The sequence below is a fragment of the Euprymna scolopes genome, chromosome 35 (genome assembly GCF_053919585.1).
Source record: "Euprymna scolopes isolate OS-2025 chromosome 35, ASM5391958v1, whole genome shotgun sequence".
Lineage (NCBI taxonomy): Eukaryota > Metazoa > Mollusca > Cephalopoda > Sepiida > Sepiolidae > Euprymna > Euprymna scolopes.
In genome coordinates this window covers 75,471,213-75,496,845 of record NC_136516.1, presented here as the reverse complement: position 1 = coordinate 75,496,845, position 25,633 = coordinate 75,471,213, and the positions used below count along the sequence as shown (strand labels likewise).

Sequence of the window (25,633 nt, the reverse complement as noted above, 5' to 3'; positions counted from 1 at the left end):
GTGGATCTGTAAATTCACCCTTGTCCGTTCGTCTGTCAGCACTTTTCTCAATAACTACATCTTAGAAGTTTTTGAAATTTTGCACAAAAATTAAACATGATATGAGTAAAAAAGTAACAACCGATTTTCCAGGAAAACTCAGGTTGTTTCTCTAGGGGTGCCTTTCGGGTTAAAATGGCTGAAATTGACACTTTAGTGCTTATTAAAAAAAAATTGATGCTTTGGATTTTTTTTATAAAACTTTCTGAAAAGTTGTACCTAACTGATTTCTATATAATTTTGTTTGTCTATATTTCACAATAACTATTAGGTGTGTCCCAGGGGCTCTTTTAGAGCTAATAAAAACACTCCATTTTTGGGACTATTTTACCATATTTGTTCAAAATTTTCTGTGTATATCTATTTAGCAGTTTTTGCATACTGCAGAACTCAAATTTAAATAGGTGAAGACATTGGGGACTTTTGGAGCTAAATGGAGTGGGGGTGCTGAACTTAGTCATTTTTTTATGCTTTTTTCACTGTGCACTTATGGGGGACCATGGATGCTTCACTTGTTTTATTTAAATTTATATAATAAATATATTTTTATGAAAGTATAAAAATTATTGAAATCAAAATAAAAATTTTAACATCATAAAAAAAAACGTATCCAATACATAATATTCCCAAAATAGTTTTAAGATTTTAAAGTGTTTTTAATAATCCTAAAAAAATGTTACTTTCAATAATTCTTAATAAATAAAACTGAAAAACTTTTTTAATGATTATTATAGCATTACAAGCATATGCAGTATTTTTGTGGACATCGGCAATATTACATACCTAATGTGCTTCAACAAGTCATATGTTTTTTATTTGTGTCTCAATTTTTAAAAGAATTACATTACTGGAAAGAGAATAGAATAAGCATTCCAATGATGTTAATTTATTTTCTATTATGCGTTCAATGTTTTTATGCTTAAAGTTAAAAATGAAAAAACGGTAAAAAATGATGACAGCAAAAATGTTTACATTTCATACGTTACATTTGGATACATATGGGCAGGATCAAATTTGATTTGATACGGCTGAAATTTTACAGGCTATATAAGCATAGAAGTCCATCTCTACTGGACTTTGATTTATATTTTTACGACCACAGGAAGCAAAGTTATGACCGAGCAAAGTTGACGAAGAATATTTCAAAATTGATAAGATAAATCGGTATATATCATCCATTTTCATATAGATAATAGTTTCTGAATCATTTTCATGTATAATATGTAAATATTTGATAATTATTGTGCAGAAATTTCTTTACAGTGTTATCTTTTATAGAAATTCAAATCCGCTTAATGGGGGAAAACGGTTCGCTATGCGCTTAGCTGACTAAAGTCAGCACATTAACGAGTTTCGTTGTATTCTCCTTAAAAATAAAAAAAACTTTTCTGTTTTCAAAATGAAAGCAGAAAATTCAGTTTCATTTTTTATTCTGAGTTTGTCAATTTAAAAAAATTATTTTCAAGTTTTTCAAATTTGATTCCCAAACAATACTATTTCGTTGTTTTTAACGCTTTTAGTACACATGTACTAAAAGCGTTAAAAAACAACAAAATGTACTAAGTACATGCGTTTATGTTATCAATATATTTATAACTTCTAACTTGTACTTAAGGTAGAATTGTTTTTTAGTGGTAAAAAAAAAACCCCAAAAAAATAATATATAACAAATAAAAGTTACTTAAGCAATTATGCTACCATGCTGAAATAATGTTATTATTTAGAAACCCATTCTTAACATGGGGAAGTAAGGGTGTTTTGTTAACTATTCTGTACTTTCACATAACAATTAAATAACATATATCGTGAAACTTGAATTTACTCATTGTAAAGGCCATTTTTTTCGAATCTGTAAAACAAACCCTTTTTTTTTTTTTTTTTTTTTTTTAACTGTGGATATCTAAATAATAATAATTAGGCGCTTCAATAAAGAATTTCATTGTGATGCATTTTGTAAATTTTTACCTTGTTTCCACCTTAACATTTTTCTTTATAATGACTACCTTTTAAGATTTTCGGGTATGCTGAAAATGAATATCGCATTTAAATTTTCCACAAATAAGTAGCTTTCCGGATATCAAGCAATGTCATTTCTTATGTTATTGCTTGTGGACATTTGCGCGTTTGTGCATAGTTTCTTAAGGTTGCGTTTGCGCGCTTGGATATACTAAGATGGCCACCAGTGATAACATAAGAAATGACATTGCTTAATATCTGGAAAACTACTTATTTGCAGAAAATTTAAATGCGATATTCGTTTTCAGCATACTCTAAAACCTATAGAAGTAATCATTTTAAATGTTAAGGTGGAAACAAGGTAAAAAAATGACCGTTTTATTTCTTTGTTTACATAATTGAATTTTCAGTAAAACAACAGAATAGAAATGACAAAAATTACCATCAACTGGTGAATGTATAGTTGTTGCTTATCAGAATTCCTGGTACTGTGAAAGCTACATCAAGGATTCATGTAGAGTACGATTTATGGTTGCATCTCAGAAAATAGGGGTATATTTTGGGCTAGATAGAGAGGATTTACAAAATTGAAAATTGGACTGGTCCCAAAATGCATAAGTTCTGTTCAACTATGAGAATTTCCATCTTTTTACAGAAAACCAAAATCTATATAAAAAATTTTCTTCGATTTATTTCGGAGATTAATTCATATCTACTCAATTTTTTTTTCTTTGAGAGGAGTAGTAAATACACCCAAGATTAAGCTCTCCTTTGGTGAGAAGGCAGGAAAATGCCTACTCTCAATAAAGCTATCTTTAAATACCACTATAATACTTAGTCTTGTTCATGTATGATACCATGCGCCAGTTTAAAAAAAATTGAAATTTGTACATCTGAATTTATAATTCATGGGTTATGGTAAAGAGATACATTAGATTTGACTGCATAATCAGAAAGTGCACACAATTTTACATAAGACTGCCAAGTTTCATGAGAATAGCTTGAAAAATAAATAAATGGTGGTGAAATTACCAAATTTCTTGAAATGTTGAGGTCCATAATTTAGCTCATTTTTTCTAAAGAAAAATGTCTACGGAAAAGCCTAAATTTTGGCACTTATAATTCTGATAACTTTGGAACTACTGATGATATTTGCATAAATCAAACGGTTTTAAGCTTCTTTTACATAACTCTTTTCATGCAATTTGATAAAATAACAATTCTCTAAAAAGAAAAAAAATCAAACTAATGCTCATTATTAAATAAAAAAAAAAATCGAAAAAAAAAAAACAAAAAAAAAACCTACATCCACAGGGAAGAAAAATAAAACTAAAGAAACTGATTTGCCTTATTACTGCTTCCGGTAGCACTACGCTAGATGTTAGGAAGTATGTTATCTGACTATAACTAAATAATTACAAGAAAAAATTGAATAATGTAATTTTATTGGTTTAGTCAATTCATTATGACAAACTGGTTTAGTCAATTACTTATGACAAACTCCCTTGTTTTCACTTAACTGTTACTATTTCAAATTAGAAAACTGTGGCTTTTTTTTTTACATAGGCATCACTACTTATCAAATCCCAGAGACCATTCGAGGATAAGGGTTAAGAGTGTACAGTAGACAATTGGACAATATAGTAATTGTTAGTAATGGAAATTCGGTAAATTTGTTAAAATAAGTGGAATGGCTCAAGAACTTGTTTACATTGGACTTGAAGACAAACAGATTGTAGTCAGCTGGAAAGCAGGAAAACAGAAGACAGTTCCACAAGGATGCACTTCTAAGGAAGAAGCTTTTTTCATTTAGGTTTAGGCACAGATAAAAAGTGGGGAGAATTTTTTATAGTGTTTTCAGCTAGACGAGTGTTTCTTGTGAAAGTTTGGCAAGAGGGGACCATAGATTGAGGCTCAGTCAAGCACTTGCCATTAAAATAATGATAAAGAAGAGACAAACTTGCACCATCTCTTCTGTGAGATGGAGGTTGCAAGGAAGAGAAAAGGACATCTCCTACGAGGCTATGAAGTCTATTTTGAAGTCTATCAAGGCAGGACAAGTCCTTTCTAGCAGCTCCTGCTCAGATGTGGCAACAGTACTCCATCCTTGGACGTATGTGGCTCTTATATAGATAGAGAATTGCATCAGCAGTGAGATATCTACTGGATCGATAGAAGAAATCCACCATTTTTCCAGATTTGATGTACGTGTTCCATTTTAGATCAGGAGTAAAGGTCAAGCCCAGAAGCTTGTCAAAACATGAGGCCTCTCCAAGACGAGAGCCATTTATTTCAATTGATGCCAGATGGGGATCAGAGCGTTGATGATGTAAAGATAAAAGCTTGGTTTTAGATGTATTAAAAGTAACCAACCACTTCTTTCCCCATTGTACCACGTGCTAAAGATCATAATTTTTTTTTGTAAAATATAGTTTTAGCAGATCTTCTACTTGATCATTTCTCGTAATTTTTGAAATTTTTGACATGACACGTAATTATGTAATAGTGTTTTTTTTTTTTTACATTTAATTATAATGCACAAGTAGCATCCTTTTTTTTATTTTCTTCATTTTATCACATTTTATCACTATTGTGATAGTTTGACAAAGATTTTTGAGTTTGACAAAATATACCTGAAGGTTTGAGGTTACATCGGCTGAAGCATTGTGAAAATAACACATAAGACGAGAACAGTCGTCTGAATAATACAAATTATTGATCTTCATCTCAAAAATTTGGAAAGTTAACCGTGTTATACAATGTTTACTTGACCTCCTTTAAACAAGTGTCTATGTGAGACTAATATATATATATATATATATATATATATATAAAATTTCATCCTTCTCTGTATTTTTTAATGTTTTTATTATTTGTTAGGCTAAGACAAATCCTGGGTTACAGTCAATCAAGAAAATGAAACCCGCTCTGAAATCTGACAAATCGGAAGGCAAGAAATCCATTCAAGAGGAAAAATCTCCAAACAAGAAGTCAACGGCAGACAAGAAAAGCGTGGAAGGAAATTCACCCACCAAAAAATCTGTGGAGAAGAAAATTGTTGCTGGGAAATCTTCAGACAAAAAAATGGACAAGACTGAATCAAAGAAAGATGGTAAGTGCACCATAGTTGGACATCAACGCCAACTCAAGAAAGGATGATTTGAAAATGGAAAATATGTTGGTTTTCTAAGTGCTGAGGAGTCCAAGCAAATTCTTTACTTTTAGGAGTTGGATTCAATGAAATTTTCCGAGTCATTCCAAATTTTCATTATACAGATATATATTTAAAATACGAAGATCGTTCCTTACAAGTAAAGCTTCCTATCTTTTTTTTTTTTTTTTTTTTTTTAACTAAAAAAATGCTGAAGAGCTACGAAGATGGGAGTGGTACTATTAAAACAAGCAACATTTTGTACTCCAGAATTTATTTTTCTACATAGTCACCATCATTCTTACTGCACTTTTGCCAAGAATTCGATGACACATTTCCGCTTTTAATGCATGTCCATGACTGGGGTCACTTTCTTAGTCTCACACCATCAGTATCTGCAACAGATGTAAACTTTCAGTTCATTAATGCATAAGTACACTCATCATAACAATGCTATTTGCAATCCTTTCTGACCGATTAAGGCAGAATAAAAAAGTAGGAAGCATTACTTTTGTTCATAATTAAAAAAAAAAATTCCACAAAATATGAAATACTTGTTGTCAGTAAGTGGTGGTGGTGGTCTATAAAAAAGAAAACCGAAGCAAAAGAGCAAAAGAAGGTTGTATATACAGCCTCGAAAAACTTGCCTCTTTTTAAAACTCAACATGCTCTCTGTTTCTCTCTGAAATGTGCATTTAATTTAATTATAAACACACATCCATGCATAACTTTTATATACGTAAAAAATCGTTAAAACTGAATAAAAATGTGTCCCGTTAGACTCAATGTGCTCCCTCTCTTGGCAATAATCGCCAACCCCCAATACTGTTGTGTGTGCGATGGTATCCTTTTTCATTTTCTCTTCATTTCTCGTTCCGACAGTGTTCTCATCTCGCATATTGGCGACTGCTGATGGTGAGCACTGGTTCGCAAGTATAAAAAATATAAACAAATTCAAGAGAAACAAGACTTCACCACATTCTGTAGATATCAGTTGTGTGTGTGTGTGTGTGTGTGTGTGTGTGTGTGTGTGTGTGTGTGACATCAACCCTTTAAACACTAACATCTACATTTCATTTCTGCTTCCTAAAGCTCTACTGATCTTTCTGGGGGAGAGGGGGCGTCAACTGTCGTCTGCTGTTCCTTAACTGTAAATTGTCATTAACTGTAGTAAAACTCCCTCCCATTCCTAAACTGTTCGTAAATTAACTCTAAATATATTGACATTTATATCCGATATGTTGTCTTGGTCACTGCCACACCTTGATTAACTATCCTATTTCAGATAGCCTTTGTGTGCCATGGTGAGCCACTTCCTCCCTATTGTCTTACTATTAACCTCACTTCCTATACTTCTGTTTTGCTGATCTGCTTATTTCCTCTTTTGTTATAGGTTTTTCTTATTTTAATCACTTCCTAACACTTTGGGGATGGGGGTCCATAGTATCACACTACCACTTCGCTTTTTAGTAAAAATCTATGCATTAGTTTTCTTAATTTAAGAAAAAGCTGATTTCTACCAAAAACTAAGCTCCTTATTTTTACGTAATTATTACAGATGGATTTATTTTATTTCTTTTCTTTCGCTTTTATCTTTCTCCTTGTCTGTTCTTTATCTCCCTCTCTTCTTGTCTTCATTTTTTCTTATGAAATTTTTTTTTTTTTTTTTTTTTTTTTTTTTAAATTCCAAAAATATTTTTTAATTTACAAAAAAATTTTTTATTTGAAAAAAAAATTTTTTTTTAATTAAATTAAAAATTTTTTTTTTTTTTTTAAATTTAAAAAAGAAAATTGTTTTTTTACTTGTAAGGAGTCATCACTTATCAAGGCTAAAAGGCCACTTTAGAATAAGGGTTAATGAGTGTCAGGTGGCCGCTGAGACAATATTGTGATGATCGGTAACGGTGAAAATTGGGTAAAATTTGATTATTTAAGAGGACAACTCAACAAAGAATTTGTTGGTCCCCGACAAAAGAGGGATTGTTGGTCCTTCAACAAAGGCGGGATTAGACCTAGTGATTCACTCCGTTTGTTTGCACGTTTTTCAATAACCACAACTTGGATTTTTTTTTTTTTTTTTTTTTTTTTTTTTTTTTGCACACACATTAGTCATGGTGAAAGTAAATTTTTGCCAGAACAGATTTTCCGGGATGACTCTGGTTGCTCCTCTAGGAGCCATTATAGGGTTAAAATTGCCTCAAAATTGTTTGTCTGTTTGTTTGTTCACACTTTTCTCAATAACCACTTCAAGAATAAAAAAAAAAAAATTTTGTACAAACATGGTGAAAGTAAATTTTTCATTCATATGCTTGGCTTGTTTATATTAGACTTAAAATTGATAATGTTATAGTTAGCTCAGAAGATGGGTAGTTCTAGGAAAAAAGCTTTGCACATAGAATTTTCATTTAGTTTTAGGCACTGAGAGAATAAAAAATTGTTGACAGTGGTTTTAGCTAGACAAGTGTTTTTTTTTGTTTTTTTGTGAATGTTTTACAGGGGTGGAGGGGCAAGATTGAAGCTCAGTCAAATATCCACCATAAAACTGTTCATTTTGCCATGAACCCTAAAACATTGAACGATTCATGAATGGTGTAGGTAAGTTAGAGCATCAATGAATGACTTTCTGCCTCTTACCCGGCACCTAGTCGCTTTCCTTTGTTTTTTTATAACCCTCTTCATACCTGTACATACAGTAGAAATCCCTAGATGTAAGAAAGACTTTTACTGTAATAGTTCCTTTCCTAGAACTAACAATACCGCACCATTTTTTCTTTAGATCAAGTAAACTCAAATCAAGCATTATTGAAAAGAGCATAAAAAAACAAAGAAATATTATCTTTAATTTTTTAAAATCGACCCATTAGAACTGGAGTTATGACCATTCAAAGTATCAAAAAATGTGTGGTTCACTGGACATTTTGTCTCAAGTCAGTCCTATTCAAATACATATAAGCTTGTGACTGAAAATGGTAGGAAATTTGCACAATTTACAGACTAACCCATCTTTAAAAGCTATATTTTCAGATCTTTTTAAGATATTATGATGAAATTTTGAACATATCATAATACGGTTTAGTTGGCTTTATTTACAACCATCTCACTCGGTAACTTAGTAAATTTATTTACAACCATCTCATTTGGTAAATTAGCATACTAATTAGCATATTTCATTTTCATTTTAACGGCTTTAAGTAGAAACATCATAAAAACAACTAAGAAAAATGGTAAGTGAGTATTATTCTGGTGGATATTATCATTTATCATTATCACACCATAAAAACTCCAAGATCGTTACCAGGAAATCCAAAATGGCCACCACAACAAAATTCAAAGAAATTAAGAAAATATGGCTTGTAGCATATCAAATTAAAGGGAGTTTTGTGCAGATCAGAATTATGTTTTCAAGTACATTAAACTAATGAGCATACTAATTAGCATAATTAACAGCTTTAAGTAGAAGCATCATAAAAAACAGTTTAAAAAATAATGGGAGGTAAAATATTAAAAAATAATGGGAGGTAAAAAATGGGAGGTAAAATATTAAAAAAATAATGCAAAATATTATTCTGATGGACATTATCATTTGTCATCATTACTCTGAAAAATCCAAGATGACCACCACAATATGATTCAAAGAAATTAAGAAAATGTGGCTCGTAGCATATCGGATGAAATTGTACAGATTACAATTGTTTTTTAGTACATTAAACTAATTAGGATAATTAAATTTTATTTTAACGGCTTCAAGTTGCAATGACAATTATTGGGTGAGTTTCTACCACTATTTTGTATAATTTTTTATTTTTTAAGTCATCGTTGAGATTTCAAGAGATATCGCGACCATTTTTTCTTGTCCTCATGTAACGCTCGGCACTACTTGTTTTTTGAACAGAATAAACATTTACAATACCAAAAATTTATTGAGGTAGGTAGAAGAGTAACTTGTCTTTGGTAACATTTATTTGTTTTTTTTTGACCACTTTTTCATACCTCTGCGGATTGTAAAATAAACTCAAATGTTATCATAAGCAAGGTAAGTTATTCTTTTACTTAACTGGATAAGTAGTTTGTGCGTTTTAACTCATTTAAAAGCGTTTTTTAAGTAAAAAAAAGTGGTCTTTGTTGGTTATTCTTTTTCAAAGAATTTTTTATTTTTTTAAAATACTCTTTTTCCTTTCCACAATTAAAAACTTGTTTTCTAAATAACAAAACTAAAAAAATTAATGCTATATGTTTGTAAGTTAGTTGATGGATGTTTTGTTTACAGATTTTTTGTTGTGCGCGTGACAACATGGAAAAAATCTGATGTTTATATGCGTTTGTCACTATTAAGGCGTGCATAAACTTTGTATCCAATTCTTTTCAAATTTTAGGACAAAATAAATTAATATATTCGCTATTAAACAGCGTTAGAACACTTTCTATCTTTACTTATAGAGTTGTACTACAAAGCGTTAACTTTGAGATATTCTAACTTTTGACTGGAAAGATGTATGTGTTGTGTTCAAATTCCGAAGCAAAATTCTTTTCCCTCATTAGTTAAGACTAGAAAAGTCGTCGACTGGTACAACTTCCACTTCAAGTATTTATGTGAACACCCCCTGACCGCTTATTTGCAAAAAGTGATCTACCACCTGCGGGCATGCTATGCTGGCATGTTTCGTCGTTAATAGCGATTTCTTTGAATATACAAATCACAACAAAAATGTTAAAATTTCATTTTAAAGTAAATTATATTGTGAATCCAATTATCTTTTATTTTGATGGATGTAGAAGAACTGTACTTACTACTGATTTTAAAGACTATGAGTGTCAAATTAAGTAGCAGTGTGCGCCTTGCCCAGCGCTGAACGTTATGGTGTCTGGTATTGCTACTAGAACTGCTAGACTTTGGAATTCTGTTCCGGGTACCTGCTTCCCTGACTGTACTGACATGCAAAAGTTAAAGTAAACAGACCTCTTGCTGCTCAACTCCCTACATAGTACTCCTTTTGCCTGATTTAGGGTGAAAATGCAATAAAAATAAAAATAATTTAACAGTTTGAACTTTTAGTCTTTATTTTTATTTGTCATTTTTTCTAGATATCAAATTCATTTTCTCGTTAAAAAAAAAACAAAAAAAAATCTTGATTGGATGTTCTATTTAGGAGTTTTTGTGAACAAAGCAATTGCTACCTGGATTTAGCCTGGCAACAGGTGTTATGATTGCCACAGACTTAACATTCAAAATGATTTAAAATGTCCTGGTCAAGATTTAATTTTAAATTGGTACTGCATCTGTCATAGATTACGATGGTGTAATATTTCTGCTTTCAATTGACAAATTTCTTCTTTTTTTTTTTTTTAACTACAGGGAAATCTCAATCTGAGAAAAGTGACAGTCACTTGAGAAAGTCTCGAAGATCGTCTTCAAGCAAAACTCCATCCAAATTCTCATCCCGTTCACCAAGAAGCCGTCACAGATTCAGAGAAGGTTCTTCATACATATCAGATGTAAGTCTCTTCATGTTGCTGCTGCTTCTTGTGTGTTTATTTATCTCTTGCTTTTTTCTTTTTTCCCCTCGCTTTTTCTTTTTCACTTTCTTTCTCAATTTTTTTCTTTTCTTGCCTTTTTCCTTTGCTCTTTTTTCTCCTCGCGCTTTCATTTTTCTCCTCACTTTTTCTCTTTTTTTCTTTTTCTTGCTCTTTTTTTTTTTTTTTTTTTGCTCTTTTTTTTTTTTTTTTTTTTTTTTTGACCATTTTCTTTTTCTTGCTTTTGCACTTTTTCCTTTTTTTCCACTTTATCTTTTTACTCCTCACTCTTCCATTTTCCTCCTTGCTTTTTCTCATTTCTTTCTCTTTTTCCTCGCCATTTTTTCATTTCTTGCTCGTTTTTTTCATTTCTTGCCCCTTTTTTCATTTCTTGCCCCTTTTTTCTTTTCTTGCCCCTTGTTTTCATTTCTTGCCCCTTGTTTTCATTTCTTGCCCCTTTTTTCATTTCTTGCCCTTTTTTTCATTTCTTGCTCTTTTTTTCATTTCTTGCCCTTTTTTTCATTTCTTGCCCCTTTTTTCATTTCTTGCCCCTTTTTTCATTTCTTGCCCCTTTTTTCATTTCTTGCCCCTTTTTTGTCTATTCACACTCTCATGTCTTACTCTTTCTCTTTTCTAGTCAATTTTTTTCTTTTGCTCTTTTCTCTTTTTTTTCTGTCTTTTTTCGTTTTTCTCCTCACTTTTTCTCGCTCTGTTTTTTTCTCACTCATTTTTCTCTCTTTCTCTGCTCTTTTTTCTCGCTTTTTCTTTTACTTTCGCTCTTTCATTTTTCTCTTTGCTTTTCTGACTTTTTTCTCTTTTCTCGCCCTTATTTCTCTTTTCTCTTGCATTTTTACTTTTGCTTTTTTTTCTGTCTATTTTTTTTCTCCTTGCTCTTTCTTTTTACTTCTTGCTTTTCCCTGCTCTGCCTTTTTTTTCTTTTCACGCTTTTTTTCTCTTTTTCTTTTTCCGCTTTATCTTTTTACTCCCCGCTTTTCATTTTTCTTTTTTTTCTTGCTTCTCACTTCTCGCTCTTTTTCTTCTCTTTTCTCACTGGTTTTTTTTTTTCTCACTTTTCTTTTTTTTATGGCTCTTTTTTCTCTTTTCTAGCTTCTTGCTGTTTTATTTTTTTTTTTTTCTCGCTTTTTTCTCTTTTTTCCCCACTTTTTCTTTTTTCTCTTTTTTTCCCCACTTTTTCTCTTTTCTCCCCCCCCCCTTTCTCTCTTTTTTTAGAATTCTTGGATGGTCTTTCTTAGCAAAATATTTCTCCCATTGTAGGCCTGCAATCTGTAGCATATTCTATGCACCTCCAATAAACATGCAGCTTTGTTCAAGTTTACAATTGAACTCATTATTTGATCATCCGGAATTCTTGTCCGGCAGCTATGACTAGGTAGAAGTGTTAAGTTATTATCGCCTGTAGTAGAGAATAAACCTTAAACTATTTCAAACAGATTGCATTACAGATCCATGTGGACAATTCTAGTGCAGATTTATGGCTTTAAACCTAATTACTAATTTTGAGATGCAAATTTTGATATCTCTCTCTCTCTGGTACCTACATACATGGGCAGCAACATAAGTTCCATGATATGGATTGCATTGGATAAGTTGCGGTCAGTATGGACTTCAAGGCTAATTGACAAACTGAAAAGGCAGTTCTTCAGAGCAGTGGTGCAGTCTGTCTTTTGTTTATGGTACTACAACCTGAACACTCACCAAAAGATTGGCAAGAAAGCTAGACGGCATGTACATCTGTATGCTACGAACAGTGTTAAAAATATCTTGGCAAGATCATCCCATGAAGCAGCAACTTTATGGCAACTTACCTGCCATATCTACTGCCATCAGGGAGCGACGTCTACGATTTGCCAGTCACTGCCAGAGGAGCAAACAAGAGCAGATGAGAAATGTATTACTGTAGACTCCATGGCATCGACACACAAGCATAGGATGACCTAGATCCATGTACAGCCAGCAAATTGTACATGACGCCAACTATAATCCTAAAGATCTGAGGCAGCTGATGGAAGATGGAGGAATTCTGAAGAGTCACATTGGTCTGGGCAAGGAGCTTGACCAGATAGAGATTACTAATTTTACACTAGTTGATTAAAACCTTCAAGTCATCCTTCCTTTTACATCATTGTCGAACTATAGGTAACCTATGCTGAATTTCGAACTGAACCTATAGTTTAATATATGGGAGTAGATTGTTCCAAGCAAAACATTGTTTGCTTTAAACAAAAATGTTATCTTGATTATATTTTTGCTCTACTTTCTGAAAAGCAAGCAATAATAAATGTGAATTTTTTTTGGGTGCCTCCACTCCACCTTTTTTGGCCCTGACAAAGGAGGTAATGGACCTAGTAATTCACTCCTGTTCGTCTGTTTGCACTTTTCTCATTAACCACACTTTGGATTTTTTTTTTAATTTTTTGCACAAACATTAGTCATGGTGAAAATAAATTTTTGCCAGAACGAATTTTCTGAGATAACTCCTTATAGGGGTAGAATTACCCTAAAATCATTCACCCGCCAAGGGGGACTCCACATGCACAGCTTTTTTTTTTTTTTTTTTTTTTAAATACGCAAAAGATGCGTTTTCTGGTTTTGATGGCATTGCAGTTTTGTCTGTTTCTTTTTCCTCTACTTATCTTGAAATTTTATTTGCTCATTTTAGAGAGATTATCGAATGACCTCTGAATTGAGAAAACAAAGATCTTATCTGGAGCAAGTAATGGAACGCCAGAAAAGACAGATTGACCATGGACGAATGGTTGAACTTGAATTACAACGAAGACAAAAGAAAGAAGCCATCATGTTGGAAAGACTTCGAGAAGAATTGAGGTGGGTGACATCAACCTAAGATTATACTAAGAACCTTTTGATCTTTTTTTTTTTTTTAATCTTTTTTTAACCTTTTCTTTTTAAACTTATGAGGTGACTTCAATAAGTTCCCAGACTTTTTATATAGGCATTTAAAATTGTTGTAAACTCCTAAAAATTCAGTATTTTATTGCTATACTTCTTATGACCAATTTTTATGATTTCAGATTCAAATGAACAGCTACAACAGGAATTGGAATGCACCCTACTAAAGCCTGATTGTCATTGCTGGTGAATTTCAAAAATGCAATCTGGACATGTGAACGCTTTAGAAGAATGATATGCAATAAAATTCTGTTTTAAACTTAGAAACAATGCCACAGGAACATATGGAATGCTTCAGACTGCTTTTGGGCTATCTTATATGAATTTAGTATCAGTATTTGAGTGACATAAGAGATTCAAGGAAAGCAGGAAGTCTGAAGTGTGATGAGCAGTGTGGGAGGAGTAAGGAAGTTGGAACACCAGAGTTGATTGGCCAAATAAAGAATTTCATTGATAAGGACCGTCATGTGTCTATAGAGACAATAAGTGCACAGTTTAATGTCAGTGTGGGAACTGTACGCATAATTATTTGTGAGGAACTGAAGATGTAAAAGATTTGTGCAAAATTTGTCTCAAGGGTGCTTAAAGAAGATCAGAAAGACATTGTTATTACCAAGATAGGCATAAAGGCAGTTCCTCATTCTCCCTATAGTCGAAACCTTGCTCCCTGTGATTTTGGTTATTCCCTAAGCTCAAAGAAAACCTTGGAGACAATTGAGGAGATGGAAGACTGTGACAAGGGTCATTAATAAGAGAACTTTCCAGAAGTTGTTGGAACGGTACAAGTGCATTGCAGCCGAAGCATATTATTTTGAAGGAGACTAGAATTTCATGTGTGTACTATCAATAAAAGTAGCTCTACGAAAAGTCTTGAAACTTATATTTAAGGAACCTTGTATTTAATTTTTTTTTGTTTTTCAAACTAAAAAAAATTTTTTTTCCTTTTCATTTTTTTTTTTTCTCTTTCGTCCTTTTTCTAATCATTGTCTTTTATTTTTGTCTTTTATTTTGTCGATTTTTTTTTCCATTATATTTTTTTTCTCCATCCTTTTTTTCTCCATCCTTTTTTTTTCTCCATCCTTTTTTTTTTCTCCATCCTTTTTTTTTTCTCCATCCTTTTTTTTTCTCCATCCTTTTTTTTTTCTCCATCCTTTTTTTTTTCTCCATCCTTTTTTTTTTCTCCATCCTTTTTTTTTTCTCCATCCTTTTTTTTTTCTCCATCCTTTTTTTTTCTCCATCCTTTTTTTTTCTCCATCCTTTTTTTTTCTCCATCCTTTTTTTTTCTCCATCCTTTTTTTTTCTCCATCCTTTTTTTTTCTCCATCCTTTTTTTTTCTCCATCCTTTTTTTTTTCTCCATCCTTTTTTTTTCTCCATCCTTTTTTTTTCTCCATCCTTTTTTTTTCTCCATCCTTTTTTTTTCTCCATCCTTTTTTTTTTCTCCATCCTTTTTTTTTTCTCCATCCTTTTTTTTTCTCCATCCTTTTTTTTTCTCCATCCTTTTTTTTTCTCCATCCTTTTTTTTTCTCCATCCTTTTTTTTTCTCCATCCTTTTTTTTTCTCCATCCTTTTTTTTTCTCCATCCTTTTTTTTTCTCCATCCTTTTTTTTTCTCCATCCTTTTTTTTTCTCCATCCTTTTTTTTTTCTCCATCCTTTTTTTTCTCCATCCTTTTTTTCTCCGTCCTTTTTTTTTTCTCCATCCTTTTTTTTTTCTCCATCCTTTTTTTTTTCTCCATCCTTTTTTTTTTCTCCATCCTTTTTTTTTTCTCCATCCTTTTTTTTTTCTCCATCCTTTTTTTTTTCTCCATCCTTTTTTTTTTCTCCATCCTTTTTTTTTTCTCCATCCTTTTTTTTTTCTCCATCCTTTTTTTTTCTCCATCCTTTTTTTTTCTCCATCCTTTTTTTTTCTCCATCCTTTTTTTTTTCTCCATCCTTTTTTTTTCTCCATCCTTTTTTTTTCTCCATCCTTTTTTTTTTCTCCATCCTTTTTTTTTTCTCCATCCTTTTTTTTTTCTCCATCCTTTTTTTTTCTCCATCCTTTTTTTTTCTCCATCCTTTTTTTTTCTCCATCCTTTTTTTTTCTCCATCCTTTTTTTTTCTCCATCCTTTTTTTTTCTCCATCCTTTTTTTTTCTCCATCCTTTTTTTTTCTCCATCCTTTTTTTTTCTCCATCCTTTTTTTTTTCTCCATCCTTTTTTTTCTCCATCCTTTTTTTCTCCGTCCTTTTTTTTTTCTCCATCCTTTTTTTTTCTCCATCCTTTTTTTCTCCATCCTTTTTTTTTTCTCCATCCTTTTTTTTCTCCATCCTTTTTTTCTCCGTCCTTTTTTTTTTCTCCATCCTTTTTTTTTCTCCATCCTTTTTTTTTCTCCATCCTTTTTTTTTCTTCATCCTTTTTTTTTCTCCATCCTTTTTTTTTTCTCCATCCTTTTTTTTTCTCCATCCTTTTTTTTTTCTCCATCCTTTTTTTTTCTCCATCCTTTTTTTTTCTCCATCCTTTTTTTTTCTCCATCCTTTTTTTTTCTCCATCCTTTTTTTTTCTCCATCCTTTTTTTTTCTCCATCCTTTTTTTTTCTCCATCCTTTTTTTTTCTCCATCCTTTTTTTTTCTCCATCCTTTTTTTTTTCTCCATCCTTTTTTTTTCTCCATCCTTTTTTTTTCTCCATCCTTTTTTTTTCTCCATCCTTTTTTTTTCTCCATCCTTTTTTTTTTCTCCATCCTTTTTTTTTCTCCATCCTTTTTTTTTCTCCATCCTTTTTTTTTCTCCATCCTTTTTTTTTCTCCATCCTTTTTTTTTTCTCCATCCTTTTTTTTCTCCATCCTTTTTTTCTCCGTCCTTTTTTTTTTCTCCATCCTTTTTTTTCTCCATCCTTTTTTTTTCTCCATCCTTTTTTTTTCTCCATCCTTTTTTTTTCTTCATCCTTTTTTTTTCTCCATCCTTTTTTTTTTCTCCATCCTTTTTTTTTTCTCCATCCTTTTTTTTTTCTCCATCCTTTTTTTTTCTCCATCCTTTTTTTTTCTCCATCCTTTTTTTTTCTTCATCCTTTTTTTTTCTCCATCCTTTTTTTTTTCTCCATCCTTTTTTTTTTCTCCATCCTTTTTTTTTCTCCATCCTTTTTTTCTCCATCCTTTTTTTCTCCATCCTTTTTTTTTCTCCATCCTTTTTTTTTCTCCATCCTTTTTTTTTCTCCATCCTTTTTTTTTCTCCATCCTTTTTTTTTCTCCGTCCTTTTTTTTTCTCCGTCCTTTTTTTTTCTCCGTCCTTTTTTTTTCTCCGTCCTTTTTTTTTCTCCGTCCTTTTTTTTTCTCCATCCTTTTTTTTTCTCCATCCTTTTTTTTTCTCCATCCTTTTTTTTTCTCCATCCTTTTTTTTTTTTTTTTTTTAGTTCTATCCTATTTTTTTTTATTTGCACCTTATTTTTTATTTCCATCTTATTTGTTATTTTTTTTTGTTCCATACTATTTTTTTCCTTCTGTTCTATTTTTTTCTCTGTCCTTTCCTATATCAGATCAATTTAGTTCCCCGAAACAGCATCAATATTTTATTTCACCCCTAATGTAACTATCACTAGACATCACATCCTTGTTATGTTACCTAGCTTTTTATCTACTCTTTTCTCTTCTGATGAGAAGCATTAGGCTTTGAAATGCCATGGTATAAAGAGTCCCCACTTACCCTACACACCTAATTGATTCCTTATTGAATAAATGAATAAACTATATATGTATATTAATATATAGGTTTATATTGTCATTTTCTTTCTTTTATTGATATGTATATATATATATATATATATATATATATATGCTTTTTTTTTTCTTTGCTTTTCTTTGATTCATCGCTTATTTCAGAATATAATTTTTGAAATGTTTACCTTTCTTTTTCAGGATTGAAAAAGAAAAATTAGAAAGAAAACGTATGAAACTGGAAAGTGCAAAACAAAGCCAGTTGTGGAAAGAACGTCAAGAACAAGAAATGTTAAATGGGTAAGGCTGACAAAAACACATTTATAACTTTATAAAAAAAAAATTCGGTGAGATCAGTCTTGTCTGTTTGTTTGAGAAGTGTTCCAAAAGTAATGCCTCCTATATTTTTTTTAGTTCTGCTATATGGATCAGAGGAGATTGCAAATTGTATTGTTATGATGACTGAACTCGTGCATTCATGACCTGAAAGTTTCATCTCTTCATTGGAGATATTGACAGTGTGAGGCTCTAAGAAAGCAGAGATGCATCATTCAGTTCCTGATAAAAGTGCATGAGAATGGTGGTGACTGGGTTGAAAAATAAATTCTGGAGAACAAATGTAGTATTGGGAATCCCAGCTTAATTGCTATATAGGTAGTTTTAGAAAAAGTTATATAAGCATATTTCGATTTCCCATCAGTGACTTAGCAGGGTCAAAAGGTTAGGTTTGACAGGCATCAACTTTGAACTACCTAGATAGAATTACCGGAAATTATGGGGTGACACGGGAATTGTGGTCGTAGGCTTCCGGTTGACGACCACATGGAGAGAGTGGTTTTGGGCAGCAGAGAATGCAGACGGGAGATTTCGGGTCTCCGACAACCAGGGTCTGAGATGTAGGCTTGCCTTGAATTAAAGATTGAAGCTTCAGTCCATTTTGTTGTTCATTGATTAATCTGTCTGCAGAACCCACTCCCCAGCTAGGAGACCAGCGACCAGGAAGGCATCATCCGCTGGCCAAGGCAATCAGGTATGTTCGCATTACATTTGCACATACACGTCTTGGAAACTTCCAAGGCAAAAGAACTGTAGAAGAATAACACACACACCCACACACACATATAACAGTGAACTGCACGTATATACATAAGAATATACACATCCACACATATATATGTAAGAACAGTGATAAACGTAGCAGAAAATGTAAAAGAGAACGATTAGTAACAGAAACATTAAGTGTAGTAATAATAAGGATTCAACATTTACGGTAACACAAAGGATTGTTTGTTATAATGGTATCATTCCCATCTTGGTAGCTCCGTAACTTTGAGTTGCAAAACAATATATATAGGGGACTTTAGTTTTGAAACAACCCCCGTATATAAAGATAGGTTTGTATATATATGTTTATCTATTTTGTATGTATTCATTCTCTTAACTAATGAACTGATCATCATGAATTTTCAAACACAGCTGCTAAGCATGAAGTATCATAATGTGAGCTATATTTTGTTTTAGTTTTATGCAAAGGGTCAAAAGAGTAGTAGAAACCCTTTTTGAAAATTCAGATACCTCCAATGTTTATGAAATTTTAACAAGTTAATATTTCTTAAATTTTAGTTTCTTTGGATTATTTTAAAGGGGTTTTAAAGGACATATGGGAAAAAACTCCCATTTGAAAATGCAAATATATTGCGTTAAATTCAATCTATTGTCATTAGACATGAATTAACCAAGATTCACTAAATTCTATTTTCTTAAGTTTTTAAGCCGAAGCCTTATATTGTAGACATTTTCTAGAAACAGAACCATGTAATAGATTTTGATCACATTTTGAATAATGATTCTAGACCTAAGGTTTGGTATCGGGTTTTGATTTTCATCTTTGTTAGGAGACATAAAAAAGGTGCGGAACTGTTATGTTTGGGGAATTAATTTTTCCTTATCTAAGATGAATAGTTGCATATAAGAAATAGATTTGATTTTAAAACCTTGATTGTAACTAGGGCTATGACAAGAGAATATTCTTATCATTGTTTTGACTCTACTATGTATCCAACACAGGCAATCGAGAACTACATCACTCTATCTAAAAACATAAGATAATAACTGATAATATACTCGAGTCAAAATAATGAAAAGAAGCTAATTATAACATATAGATCCCCCCGATTTATCGGAGAGGTACCTATGCTTTCAGTGGCGTCCGTGCGTCCGTTATTCCGAACGATTGACAAATAACCATCCATTAGTTTTTCCTGAAATTTTGCCACAAATTGTATTTCATTAAATAGATGTGCACAGAAAAAAAATTTTTTTTTGCAAAAATTCCCGTTGAGTCCCCAGGAGTTCAAAAGAGGTAAAAAAAATGATACATTTTGCCCCATAACTTTTGATCCATTCATTAGATTTTCCTGATACTTGATGGTGTCATCTCACATGTAGCACCAGAGAGGGACCACATATGTGCGGCTTGTTCAATACTTGGTAATGCCGTTAAATAATTTAGTTCACAGGGCTTGAAATAAACAAACCAGAAAGTGAAAGATTATTCATACAGGATACAAACCTGTGCCTCAGAATAGTGAACATCTGATGTGGGTATCTTCGTTCACATTTTTTCTTGTTTATTTCCAGTCCCATGGAGTAAACAACTTATATTGTATGAATCCAAAGATTGTATTGTTGACATTGGCTTCCCCGATATTTTTCTAGTCAGAATTCCTTCTAGAAAGACATCAAGGATTATGGGAGGGACTATCCCTAGTGAAAGTGATTTTTTGTGGAACAAACTCGTTTCAAACTTGGGACACCCATGTTGTCATTCCGTGTCGTTAACCACTAGACGACCGTCAACTCCTAGCTGGGAAGTGAAGATGAGAGCTAGGAGCCTTAAACCTATCGTTGTTAGATTTTACTGCTTATCACTACAGACATACATACATATATATATATATATATATATATATATATATATATATATATATATATATATATATATACATATATATATATAATGATCCAAGATGGCGAACCTATAACGTGGTCATGTAATTTTTTTTTCCCCAAAAAAAACCTGCCAGATATACAAAACAACTTTTTGTTAAATAACATTGGAAGGAAATCGCATCTGACAAGTTGATTGGTTGGAAAATTTCTCTGGAAGCATAAAATCATAAAATTGTTCACCTGTTAATGAAACGTCTGTAATGAAGAAATCTACAGTGAAATAAACAAATTCCTTGTTTCAAACAAATTTTTTGTTTTAAAATTCTTTATCTTTACTTCACAAAATATTAATTCTACAAATATATATAATTGTAAGATTAAAATTTTGTGAAGATATAAAATTTTTAAACAAAAAATTTATTGTTTGCAACAAGGAATACAAGAAATTTAAAGTTCATTCCTTTATCCATGGATTTTCAATGCATGGCTCATATCTTCAGAGGGGAATGTCTTTAGCAAAATAATCTTTATAAAAACACATAAATTTGGCTATTTAGCACATATATTGAAAATTAGTTAAAATATTTTTAAAAGAACATAGATAAGAATATCATTTTAAGGTGATTCAGAGAATTGGATTAAACAAGAAAAGGATATGTATTCCGAGATACACGATTCGAATACCGGGAATAGAGATGAATAGAGTCTTCCTCACAACAATATTTTGTAAGACTTAAAATCACAATATTAATTAATCTGTGATTTAACTCCTCTCATTGTTCAGAGTCATATATATAATAGAAAGGGTGAAAGATTAATAATTGTGAAATTACGAATCAAGTTTTCATGGGGGGGGGGGCATAACAAAATCAAATTAATAAATGATATCCCTTTATTCATTCAATATTTACAAATAAAACCATCAAGAAATAAAGTAAAATATTTCTAGATATTGTTTCCTTGTCAGCATAAATGGGTGGAGGGCAGTTGTGGTTAAGATTGGGAAAGACACCAAAATTTATCATATACCTGCAATATTCCAAGTGCAGCACCTTTAAATATATTTAACTGAGGCTTTGCTCTTTTAGACTCTGGTCTATTACTTTCTATAATATTTGTAACTTTATTATAATTAAATTCCATCCAGATTTTCCAGTTCAACAAAATACATCTGAAGAAGGTTGGAGGTTACATTGACGAAAACGTGAAAATAACATCCAGAGAAAGTAGTCTAAAAAATACAAATTATGAATCCTCATTTTAAAAAAAATTCAAGAACATAAGGCATCCATGTTTCTGCAGGATAATTAACGCTTCACATGACCTCATATCATGTGGCCAATTTATCCTTAACATAATTTTTATGCTAAGAAAATCCTTTGACCTAATGTTAGGTTTGGTCAGATTTTACATTTGAATAAAATAAAATACGCATCAAGTGCGCTTGAAAGCCAAATCACAATGTAATATTAGGAAAATAATTAAAAAAAAAAAAAAAAAAAATTTTTTTAAGATATTTTACTTGTTTGAAATTTATAATTTATAAATATATTTTGGAGCCAAACTCCATCCTCAGTATGTTTTTTTTTTTTTCTTCCTCGCCATGCTGTAAAATTGGAGAAAGAAAAGTCTGTTTATAAAGAGCTGCGCGTTGTATTTTGAAATATTGGAAGTGCGTTGCCAATGCGAGATTGACGTCAAGTGTATGAGTTCCATTATAGAAACGTTGATTTAATTTGAATAAAATAAAATATGCATCAAGTGCGCTTGAAAGCCAAATCACAACCTAATATTAGGAGGGGGGAAAAATATATGTTTGAAATTTGATTTCTAAATATATTTCGGAGCCAAACTCCATCCTCAGTACGTTTTGTTTCACATTATACAGATCTATTTCTATCATTGCACTGCAGTCAGATGAGTAAGGGTTCAACATTCATATCATAGACGGTTTGTAATGATGACTTCTGGTCATGTTTTATTTTTAATTTTATTTTTGTTTCTTTATTTATAAGCAGATTTGAAAGAGAAAGGCAGCCAGTAAAAAGGCCATATGAAAGAAAAGCTGCTCATGGTTACAGCTTCTGGGAAGGACCGAAACGACCCAATCTGGGTAACAGTGGGCGTGGTGGTGGAGCTGCTTCTGGTGCTTCGGCTTCACGATTCAGCCGTAACTTCTCTGATGAAACAACATGGTAAGATAAAAAACAATTGCATAGTGTTTGCAGTGATACTATTAAGGCTGTTTTTATTCTAATGTGTAGATTCATGGCTTACTTGATGACGTTAGTTGATTTAGCTATGTGGTCACAAATATAAAAGGTATGATTTAAGAGTTTTTTTTTTCTTCCTCTTTTTATTGTGACCACTAATGTGACAATAAGGGATGTGAGTCTGCTTATTAGTGGAATTTTGCTATATATATATATATGTGTGTATATGTATGTATGTATGTATGTATTACTAGTAGCATTCTCATGAATGACCTAACGGCAAACAGTAAAGTTAGGCATAACTCTACAAGACAGAAAGACAAACATCTGGATCCGCCAACAAATAAGAGTTATTGACATCAATATTACCATTAAAATATCCAAACACAGATGGGCAGGGCATGTAGTCAGATAACATAACAACAGATGGTCGATCAGAACAACGGAATGGGCACTTCGTGAATATAAGAGACCAAAGGGAAGACCAAGAACTGATACAACACATGGGTCCCACGTGGCAGTGGATAGCTCGGGACAGAGATAGAACGTTTAAGTCCAGGGTAAAACCTTTATAGAGAGAGAGGAAAGGATAGTTTGCTTGAAGCATTTCCAGTTCCGTTTTTACAATATTTTCCTCTTTTTTTAAAAGCATTTCTTTCAGTTCCTTTCTTAAAGACTTCTACCATCTTGGTTATCTCAAACAATAATTTACTGTTTTTTTTTATCTATGATTGATCTGGAAAATAAATGGATATATGAAAATATAAAAAAACAAACTCTACAAGACCCACTTTTGTTTGTCGAATTTTACGCCACATCATTTTAACACCTGGTTCCCTGCATTGATATAGCCTTCTTCTATTCTTGCACGCACACACACAGATATATATATATATATATATATATATATATATATATATATATATATATACTATAATAAAATAACATAAATGCAGTTTAAATACTTAGATATACTAAGCTTAAAATATTGCATAAGCCGACTTACCATAGAAAATTGATAATTACAAAAAGGAAATTTAGCAATATCACTGGAGTGGGGGAGCCTCACCTTTTCTTTTTAAATAGAAAATGGAGATCATCAGCTGTTGAGACCATGATAGCTGTTGTGGAGTTTAAAAAAAAAAAAAAAAAAAAAAAAAAAATGGACAACTATTAAATCCATGGCTCTCCGGTGGAAAATGCCACTCTGCTTCTGTCCAACTCTATTTTATTTCTCTTTCTTGCTTTATCTTTATTTCTGTTTTCCTGGTTTTTCTCTTTCCTCTCCCCATTTCCTCTTCACATGTTAATTTTGCTGTACTTCAAATGATTCCCGATGAGGAAGATAGGGAGGTAGAAGACTTTTGTTTCATTAAAGAATCACTTCTCCCACTCACTCTACATGTAATTTACTCCCGTTCAATTGTTCGCACTTTTCTCAATAACCATACCTTGGATGTTTTTTTAAATTTTGCGCAAACATTAGTCATGAGGAAAGTAAATTTTTCATTTGTGGAGGAGAACCACGCATGCTTGGCTTGTTTGTGTCTATTGAATTTTCTTTTTTTTTTTTTTTTTTTTTAAATCAGGTTCAGCAATCATAAGGAGACATATGATCGAAGAAACGATTCCTATTACAACAGAGATAATAAGGCCATGGAACCAGTTACTCGTTTCTCCGATTCAAACATTGGTCGAATTAATCATCCTCCTCAAAGAACAAGCCATGATCGATATGCTCCGCCCGAGAGTAGTTCAAGGCTGGGTGATCATGTGTCATCAGACGATAGATTTGAACGGTAAACTAAAAAAAAAAATTCTTTTTCGCTTTTTTTTTTCTCACAACAATACCTTTTTCGCAGTGTGCACAACGTGTCCGAAAAAATTCAAATTTGATATAATCAAATACGAATAACCGATGCATATTTAAAAAATTAAGATTATAAAGGTAATATTAATTATTAAAAAGATTAATAAAGTGCATTTAAAAAAAATTTTTTTTTTTTGTATGACATTCTAAACTTGACTATTCACATGAAAGATGACTTTGATGAAACCTAAACTAATAATTAAAGTCTGTACATATAAGGTAAATTAATATTAACTTCATGAAAGTAATTGTGCAGTTTAAATCCATAAATTTAAGACAAGGACATTCAAGGTACAAATGTTTGATATGAAATATGGGTTTTGAAAACTTCAAAATTAATTTTCAAAATTTCTGCTGCTTTGAAAGAAAGACTTTCTATCATTTATTAAGTTATATATAACTATTAAGTTGTAGATATATTATAGCTTCTCCTTCTCTATATCCTCCCCTTCTCTCTGTCACTCTATATCCTCCCCCTCTCTCTCTGTCACTCTATATCCTCCCCCTCTCTCTCTGTCACTCTATATCCTCCCCCTCTCTCTCTGTCACTCTATATTCTCCCCCTCTCTCTCTGTGACTCTATATTCTCCCCCTCTCTCTCTCTGTGACTCTATATTCTCCCCCTCTCTCTCTCTGTGACTCTATATCCTCCCCCTCTCTCTCTCTGTGACTCTATATCCTCCCCCTCTCTCTCTCTGTGACTCTATATCCTCCCCCTCTCTCTCTATCACTCTATATCCTCCCCCTCTCTCTGTGTGACTTTATATCCCCCCTTCTCTCTCTGTGTGACTTTATATCCTCCCTCTCTTTATCGCTCTGTATATACCCTCTCTCTTTCGCTCTGTATATCCCCCCTCTCGCTCTGTATATCCCCCTCTCTCTCTCACTCTGTATATCCCCCCTCTCTCTCGCTCTATATATCCCCTCCTCTCTCTCTCTCGCTCTATATATCCCCTCCTCTCTCTCTCTCGCTCTATATATCCCCCCCTCTCTCTCTCTCTCTCTCGCGCTCTGTATATCCCCCTCTCTCTATCGCTCTGTTAATCCCCACCCTCTCTCTATCGCTCTGTTAATCCCCACCCTCTCTCTATCGCTCTGTTAATCCCCACCCTCTCTCTATCGCTCTGTTAATCCCCACCCTCTCTCTATCGCTCTGTTAATCCCCACCCTCTCTCTATCGCTCTGTTAATCCCCACCCTCTCTCTATCGCTCTGTTAATCCCCACCCTCTCTCTATCGCTCTGTTAATCCCCACCCTCTCTCTATCGCTCTGTTAATCCCCACCCTCTCTCTATCGCTCTGTTAATCCCCACCCTCTCTCTATCGC

At 32.4% G+C, this 25,633-nt stretch overlaps 1 protein-coding gene across 4 annotated transcripts in view; it reads left to right on the top strand.

Annotated features, from left to right (window-relative positions):
- LOC145259946 (uncharacterized) overlaps window positions 1-25,633 on the top strand; it is a 117,152-nt gene that overhangs the window by 78,732 nt on the left and 12,787 nt on the right. For 2 of the 4 annotated variants that reach the window (XM_080117920.1, XM_080117918.1), the window contains exons 10-15: window positions 4,876-5,107; window positions 10,500-10,639; window positions 13,338-13,504; window positions 17,474-17,572; window positions 22,243-22,419; window positions 24,027-24,236. In XM_080117920.1, coding sequence (XP_079974046.1) covers window positions 4,876-5,107; window positions 10,500-10,639; window positions 13,338-13,504; window positions 17,474-17,572; window positions 22,243-22,419; window positions 24,027-24,236 — 1,025 coding nt within the window. Of the gene's footprint in view, window positions 1-4,875; window positions 5,108-10,499; window positions 10,640-13,337; window positions 13,505-17,473; window positions 17,573-22,239; window positions 22,420-24,026; window positions 24,237-25,633 lie in introns of all 4 variants that reach the window. The other 2 variants (XM_080117919.1, XM_080117917.1) reach the window with 1 other exon arrangement.